This window comes from Patiria miniata, unplaced genomic scaffold (assembly GCF_015706575.1).
Source record: "Patiria miniata isolate m_02_andy unplaced genomic scaffold, ASM1570657v1 HiC_scaffold_6, whole genome shotgun sequence".
In the NCBI taxonomy this organism is placed as follows: domain Eukaryota; kingdom Metazoa; phylum Echinodermata; class Asteroidea; order Valvatida; family Asterinidae; genus Patiria; species Patiria miniata.
The window spans coordinates 3,356,695-3,365,627 of NW_024037073.1; the positions used below are offsets into that span (position 1 = coordinate 3,356,695).

Consider the following 8,933-nt stretch of genomic DNA (forward strand, 5'->3'; position numbering starts at 1 on the left):
TCAATCATTCAATGTGTTGTTTGATTTTCAAAAATCCTACCATGTTTGAATGGTTAATTTGGGGATGTTCATGGAGACAGAATGGTGCAATTGATTCACTGCTGAGAAACCGAAAATCCGTTTCTACTTCTGCTCATCAAAATACCAATTCTGAGTAGATAAATCCTTGCCCCCCTAAAAAAACCCAAATACTGGGCTAACAAACATAGTATACTTCCCTTCAAAATTTGAGATTTTCACATGACCATTAGTGGCTGCCAACAAAGAGCTGGACAGCTCAACTGGCTGAAGTAACAGATTTTCAATCCACACCAATGACAAAAAAATCTGACATATACCAATTAAAATATTTTTTTACACAAAGTGGCTACATCCACGTACAGTACTTCAAATAAAAGTGCAGGGATTTAAATCCTGCTTGTAGATATTCTTTAGGCCCTATTCATTTGAAAATAGAGATTCACACAATATTATGGTGTCTACACATCAAAAACTGATAAAGAATCCTGACAAATGTTTAAACTATTAATCTTATTTTAGGACACAGGTGGCCCACTTGTAAACCTTCTGTCCAGCCTAGAAAACTGATACAAAATATCACCATTCCCAACACCTCGGGCATCTCAACTATCCATTACGCCCATATGGAAAGTGATCACTTTGACGCCCTTGTAATCCAGACACACACACACCGTACACCTTGAGGGGGAAAATTTAACACCTGCACAAGTTGACAAATATTATTAATTTGAATCGCTTGACCCTGATTGAGAGATGAGAGATGCTATTAAGTTTCATAAATTGTTACGCTCCCAGCATTCAGGTGTTCTCTGGTGAACTTTGACATTTTACACACCACTACTGGATCTCTGGGATTGGTACTTCAACAACTGGGTTCACTGTTTAATGTTCAATTCATCAAATTAATTGTCAATTTGTACGTGTTTCTTCTTCATTAAAAGTAATGAGGCCTTTAATGTACCACTTTATGCACACATGTTACATGTGTACAAACTTCACCTCAAGTCTTTAATTGATTGCACACTACACCTGGTTAACCCTACTGTCTTTTACTAAGTACTGGACCAAGTCCAATATCAATCAATCACACTGCTTCAGATGCATGCTTTGCTTTAGGCTTCCAGGCCCAAGTCCATCATAAGCCATCAATATTTAGTCAAACCTAGCCTTTCGCCAAGACCATCGTGGTTTAACTTGCTAGCATTTGACAAAGCGGCGAAGCCGCGAAGCGACTAGAGTAGGAGACCACACACGCGAGTGAAGCCACGAGGCCTTTTCCAACTTGTCAAGAATTTGTTATGTTTTTCCTTATAATCTCGATTTTTGCTACCCCAAAAGGGTAGCAAAATTCCAAACAATCGGAAATGAAGGAGTCAGCATTCAACAACAAAAACGCAAAACCGCAAAATCAAGTTGGAAAAGGCCTCGTGGCTACGCCACGCGTGAGTGCTGACTTAATCTTTGCTCCAGTCGCTTAGTGCATTCGCAGCTCCGCCATTCTAAGCCACTATTGCCTTGGCGAAAGGCTAAGTCAAACCAGGCTTGCAGGACCAAGTCCCCCGAAATCCAACAAAATGGGGGGATGGATTTTGATTTGAGTTGGGTTTGAAGGAAACAGCAGCACTTGGCAGTGTTTCTGGTTATTTCCAATCATGAAGTATGCAATTTCTGAACAGGACGATGTACATACTTGGTTCCTTCAAGACTAATATATGTATCATAATTCTTGAACAAGGCTTTCTGAAAACAAGGCTCGGGGAATTCCAGCATTTTTGCAATTGACAACCATTTTACCCCAGCAACCACGCAGACAGAGAAACCTCCATAATGTCACTCATGGGTTATAGTACTGCTTAGCTAATCAACAAGTCGACAGAAGTGAAAAGAGGATGATCATTAGCAATGACAAAGCAATACCTTCATTGCAGTTACTTTGAATGGCTTGCCATTTAACTTGAGACTGGAAGACTTGTAAGACTAACCAGGGACGAATGCAGGTTTGGATCGAGAGGGGGGTTAAGCTGCCAAGGGGACTTACATAGGTACATGTTGCAGGCATTTGCTCTGTTTTTCTGCATGATTTTCCAATTTTTTTGTGGCCGGGAGGGGGGGGGGGGAGCGTTTATACCGCTTACCTCCCCCCCCCCTCCACTCCCATAGATCCTCCACTGCGTACAATGTATACATGTATAAACGCAGATGAATGTGAAATGTATACATGTAGCTAGCAATTGCTAAAAATGAACATATCGGCTACAAATATGGCTGACACTTAAGAGACTTATAATTTTTTTTAACCATTTTGGCCTTGCCAATTTTACAAATTGTCAGTTTTATGAGCAGCACAATATGTACACACTGTCCTACGGTACATCTCAATAACAAATGATTTTCTTTAATAAGGCAATTACATTTGTACATGTATTTTCGTAACATACAATGTAGACCAAGTGAGGCTACATTTCAAAACGTTCAAACTGTCAATTTGTACATCATAATGTTTTCAGTACCTACAGGCACACAATTTTCATTAATTAGATGAACATAACTGAACACATTATGGAGACCAATGACAATGCATATTACTCTGGAATATTTTCAAAGCACTTAGCATGCAACTACGTATTGTAACAGCATTATGAACAAACGCTAAATTTAGATATCGAGAAGTGCGACTTACCTGATAGTAGAGGATGATCGTCCACACAAGGCCCAGTACGATTGGTGGTTTGCCATCAATGATGTCAGATGCATTGATGTTCACCAACTTGATCTGAATTGAGAAGATAACATCATAATTAACCACCTGTGTCTGTTTTAATGTTATTACCAGATGTAATTTCTTGTCATTAAAAAGTGTCAACAATAAAATTTAAATCATGGCAGTAACAAGGATCTTAGAATATGCACAGTAATGTAATTGAAAAATTTACTCAATGATAATTTGTACTTTAATATAGTGTCCCGGGTACATAAAATTTAAAATGCAAGATTCAAACAAAAGTTGTTTAAATTTGTTTACTAAGTGTTGCTTAAGCTGCTTCAAAGTAGGACAACATTGAGAAGGAAATCAACTTTCAATTATGTAGCTTAATCTTGTTTAAAATAAAATGTTTTCTGTTTCCTTAATTACAATTGTGCAGGTTAAAGCTCTAGTCCATCATTTGCAGCCATCTGAAAAAGTAACTGGCGTATTATTGTTGAAAAACATACTTGGTTGAAAGATAGTAAGTGGACTAAACTCCCTGTGAAATTAATCTTTCTGGCAAGCTATCATTTTGAAGTAATCAATGAAAGAAGGCCTTTCCAACGGTGCGTCTTAAGACGCACCGTAGGAAAATTTAAATTAGTAGTTCGTTTTGTTATTCGGCGCAGCGCGCGGTCGCGCGCAAGCATTGGCACGACGCACAGGCGGGCGCGGTTCCTATAATTCGTCGGATCAATGCGCGACATCGCGTAAAGCTGCAATTCAAAACAATTCAAAACATGATTCAGCAACTTTTGATTTGAAATTGAGATCCTAGAATGCCGTTTTTCTCGGAATATACAGCTGAATCTGAGCTGAAACTTCATCAGGTTAGTTGTTCAGCATCCTTCATTAGATTTTGAACACTTTTGTTGCTTCAAACGAACAAAATGCACAAATTACAAATGATGGACTATATCTTTAAGTGTTGTGATTTTGTTTGATTGAATACAGCTAAATTTAAATGCAAGTTATTATTATTATGAAATTATCTTGTCTGGTTAGGTCTTGTAATCTTACTTCGTTTGTCACAAATGTCCCCCCCCCCCCCATTGATGTTACCAGATACGTAACATAAAGGGCTGTACGTGTTCTACATGACCCCCGAGGACCGACACACAAAGGAAGAACAACAGATCCTTTCAGTCCTCGGGAGTTGGGTCTTTGTTGGAAACGGTCCTCTGTAGTAGGTTCGTGTGCTTAATCTATGGGAGTGTGTTATATTACAGGGACAAATGAAAACACAAAGGACTGTCCTCGAGAGTATAGTAAAACACGGCTGTCTGTTTATCTCGTGTTTAATGCAAATGTAAGTAACCATCTAAATACATACCTTCTTGCCCTCCAGGAATCTTAAGCATGTGTTGACATTACTCAGATAGTGGACTCTCTTCATGTTCCTTCCTCTCTCAAATGGCTGAGGATGAAAAAAGTGGACATGCTTTAATTTCTAAGGTGATGTGACTTATTTACGGACTGTGTGAGAGAATCAAGACGTGATGAATGCTAGACACAAGGAAACCCTATAAATTGGCAATTCCACCAAACCACATGAAATCATCACAATACGGAAATTCATGTGAAATTACCTACATAAATTCCAGACATTCGCATAATTTGAACTACATGTACCGACATAATATAGCCAGTAAATCCTTGGCATGGCAGCCACCATTGAGGTGTGTGCTTTTGTTCCATATGAGAAGACGTTTTGTGAATTCATTTTTAGTGAATTGCATTGTAAAATATTTTTACAAAAAATTCAAGGATGTCTTAGTACACCAATGGTCCTATGCTTATCCCAGTATCAATGCCTTCAACTGCTGTTGCTTTACGGTGGTACGGGTACAAATTACAATGGAACTGCAGTAGGCACTGAAGCAGGGAGATTATACAGAGCTTGAAATACCCACTATACCCTGGACAGAGTCCAGTGGTTTCAGTGCTGGTCTGCTGGTTTCTATAAATAAAACCCAGTGGTTATTACCGTTAAATGCTCCATTTATATTGCAATTTTTTTCCCCATTTTCTATTGAAAGTTACAAACAAATTTTTTGGTTTTTTTCAGTTCATCAGGGTTTTTTTTTGGGGGGGGGGGAGGGGGTCAAATTTCAGCAAATACATTAGCATTAAAAAAATGTTTTTGGCTTTTGGTCTTGTCAAAATAGGTTGGTACATTATCCTGAATTCTAGTAAATGTTACCTAAATTAATCTGAGCCCTAATCTGAGTAACTAATAACTAGCTTTCAATTACCTGTAAGCAAGTTATTAGTTACACATAGTTTTTCATTGTGTATTGGCTTACCAGCGTTTCCCCGGACAGCACCTCCAGTAATCTAAGCAGGACAACTCCATTCTTGACATCTTGACACAGGTCAACCACCTGCAGTGGTGGCTCACGCTAGGGAAAAAAAGAAGATACTTTCACATGTTCAAAGATGATACAAACATCAAAATGTGCTGGGAAGAATTAATGGCCATTCTGAACAGAAATTTTTGTCAGCTCACTCAATTTTTAGCTGATGAGAGCCAATGTTGTATCAAGAAAACATCCTTGTTTAATTAAAGTTGTACATGTATGTATATCGCAGGGGTCAGACTGGGAAAAAATTAACAATCCTTGAAACAATTGGCAGAGGGTTTTAGGTACATTGTATATGTACCCATGTCCCCACAGCAACATGGGGTCTGTGGTATATTTTAATGCCTATAACCTAGAGACACCCATTAAAATACCCATTTCTTTTGCTACCGGTATTTTGTACAACCACCTAAAGTTACGGTAAAACCTCAGGACTCCGGAAATCAGGAAAATCCTGACAAAAATCCTGAAATCAGGAAAAATCCTGACAAATCAATTCTCTTCAGTCTCCATTGCTCTATTAAACTTTTTTCAAAGGAATGAAAAATATACATCTTATAAGCAGAAAAGAAAACAAGTGAATGTAATTCCATACACAGATTTCATTCACATTTTCAAGGCAGGCTTCAATGTCACTTTGTTCCGGTAACACAAAGAACCCTAGGATAACACAACAAGCCCCTAAAAAATGTCCATGACCTTTAACCTGTATGTTATTCCTGAAACACGCATGTGAACTACATGTATTCATCGCGTAGCACGTCACATCGGTTGCAAGTTCATAATCACATTCATAATGCACTACTGATCTCAGATGCAATTTCACGAACATGCACTGGCAATAACATGCTCATGTGTATGAGCTACTGTAATCCATCAACTATAAATAGGGCAGCCACATTTGTTATGCAGAACATATCCACATTTTCTTCCTGCAATTTAATTTGTTGTACTTTAATGGAACATGGGTATTGGGAACATCTGTTTCGGAATCAAATTGGAAATTTTTTTGACCAAATTAACTTAAATTGAACAACATTTACTTTTGCTGTATTTTCCAGAAATGGATGGATTTGGGGGTTAGAATTTTATAACAACTATTGTTACAATGACTTGTTTGATGTTTTGTGTTCACAGATGCTGGAAAACCCAAGAAAAACAATTAGGTTCCTGTAGTCTGGTTCCCTGACCCCAGAGCAATTTATAGACGTTGGGGAATTGTATAAGGTCAGGGAACCAGTCTAGCTGGCTTGCACCCGTTCAAACACGTGTAATCAATTGCAAACAAAATTCAGACTAACTAAATATGGTAAATAGGGGGCAGTATTTGAAAAAAGCCACTTTTTTCCAACGCTGGTCGGCCGATACAAAAATACCACTTTCTTGAAAATGACAGCACACCTGGTGCCATGATTTTACCGGATGCTTTAGACTGTCATTCACTAACAGTCCAGCAAGGTATTTCATAATAATTTGGTAGTTTTGTTTTTTGATGTTTGCAAATGTATATTTTTTCTTTAACATGAAAATTGGATACATGTACAATGTATATCTCAATCAAATTTCCTTGGCAAAAATCTCAGGACAAATTATATAAATTCAGTCAAATGCATACAATTGTGTACAAAAGTCTGTCAGCGGACAGACTTTTTACGAATATTAACCCCATTTGATCCAGTCCATGACAACAAAATTGTTTCAGATTGGGAAAAATTGAAAGGGATTGTCAACACAAATCTGTATGTATTTTACAATTTATGTTCACATACATTGTAAGAAGTTAAACAAAATATCTAATCTAATGGTGTCTTACCTTTGATGTTCGCAGATGGGAGTTGACCCAGTTGGTGAAAGTTTTCGTTTGTACTCTCTCCTGCTCCTCTGTACAGAGTAAAAATCAGACAAAATACAAGCAATCAATCAATCATTTATTTCACTTTACTGCTTGAGATGTTTCTCAAAATGCAGGGATCCAACAGTCTGCAAATCCAGTCAAAGGTCTTGTGAGCCTAAATGCAAGTGCAGTACTAAGCTACGTAAGCCCCAGAGTTGTAATGACTCGAGTCAATGACTCGACTCGAGTCCGACTCGAGTCAAAAATTTTGGTGACTCGACTCGACTTGAGTCCCCATGGGTAAATGACACGACTCGACTCGAGTCACTGCAAGCAAAAGACTCGACTCGACTCGACTCGAGCGAAGGCTAATAAGACTCGAGTCCCAAAATAAAAGCAAAATTTTGCGAAAAGTATTTGCAATGACTTACGGTGCAAATTTTATGTTCATTTACAAACATACCGGTACAACGTGTCACAGACTCCCACCTTATGGTTCTGGAAAGCACAAAATACTATTCAGGAACCGGATTTATTTTCAATTCGTTCTTTCATCATTGGCTTTGGGCGATTTCTTATAAAGCCTTTTGGATTCGAACGCGGGCTAAATTTATGCTCTCCTTTTATACATTTTGGTAAATAGTGTTAAAATATTTGTGACTCGAATTGACTCGAGCTAAATATTTGACTCAACTCGACTCGACTTGACCTTCTTGACCTAATGACTCGACTCGACTCGAGACACTTCTTTAAAATGACTGGACTCGACTCGAGTCACTTCTAAATCAGTGACTCGTTACAACTCTGGTAAGCCCTAAACAACTAAATTTGTATCTCTTTAGAGGGTAAATCTAATCTTTTTTTAAAAGCCATCCTTGAAGTGTACCTTTGTGTTCCATTTCACTTTACTTTCATATTGCCAATTTAAGGAAGCTTTAATGCCTTTTTGGTTTTGATACTAATGCAGATTTCCATATTGATGAGCAAAACTGTGATGTCATTCAAGGCAGAAACTTAAGTTTCACATCTTCTTTGAACAGCATAAAAAGTCACCAGAGTTTTAGGGCTTTTGCTGTGGTTATTTTTCTGCTTTAATAAGTGGTTCATTGCTGTTTCCGTACTAAGTGTTGCGCACAAGTGTTTTCAATAAACAAAATCTTGAATACAAAAATTTTTTAATTTGAAGAGGAAAACGCTAGTCTGTAGAGTGTGTTCCTAAAGGGACATCACAGCCACAGCACCCTTAGTTGTCAGGAAAAGCATGAAACAATTTAAATGTTTTAAAAAGTGCATTTTGCAACAATTTAAACAAAAAGGAATATCTCATAGTTTTTAAACATTTCAGAGGTTATTTAATTTGTTACAAACTGTACATTGTACATGCACATTGTATGCTCCGGTGTAAAATTCATTTCATGGACCTTTCAACTGAGCAAAAACTGCATTCTTGAATTCCCCATGTCCAAATATTTGTCAAAACCCCTAAAAAAAAGGTACAGATCCTAAAACCATGTTTTTTACATGCCACTGAATTATAATACATGGACATTATTCAATCAGGTTTTTCATCATGTAAGTCACTGATGCGATCTTTTGATATACTGATATATTGGAAGTAAATTGATCACACCACCTGAACCTCCAGGAGCTTCAAGAACATTTTCAGACAATCCTGTCACATTAGCAAATCACCGTTTTTAGTTTTCTACAGTATTACATACATGTACCAATAGTAGCAATAAGTAGCAGAAGGGTAGCACTGCATCCTCATGTCATAATACAACTAGTGCCTCCCATAATAAGTTATTTGTACAAGCACTTTAGTTCATGGTATCTAGTGAACATGTACTGTACACATACCTTTCAGCAAATCCTGTTTGATGTACGTGTAAGTATTAAGTCGCTTAGGTGCAGCAAACACCACTGACTTCTGTTCCCGGTGTTGCTTGTATGAAACAACATGCTTTTT

At 37.7% G+C, this 8,933-nt stretch overlaps 1 protein-coding gene across 1 annotated transcript in view; it reads right to left on the reverse strand.

Annotated features, from left to right (window-relative positions):
- Nucleotides 1–8,933, reverse strand: part of LOC119742728 (nesprin-1-like) — a 91,562-nt gene that overhangs the window by 69,928 nt on the left and 12,701 nt on the right. Inside the window, exons 2-5 of the mRNA XM_038218893.1 lie at nucleotides 6,944–7,011; nucleotides 5,074–5,169; nucleotides 4,101–4,184; nucleotides 2,702–2,794 (exon numbers count right to left, since the gene is read on the reverse strand). Coding sequence (XP_038074821.1) covers nucleotides 2,702–2,794; nucleotides 4,101–4,184; nucleotides 5,074–5,169; nucleotides 6,944–7,011 — 341 coding nt within the window. The remainder of the gene's footprint in view (nucleotides 1–2,701; nucleotides 2,795–4,100; nucleotides 4,185–5,073; nucleotides 5,170–6,943; nucleotides 7,012–8,933) is intronic.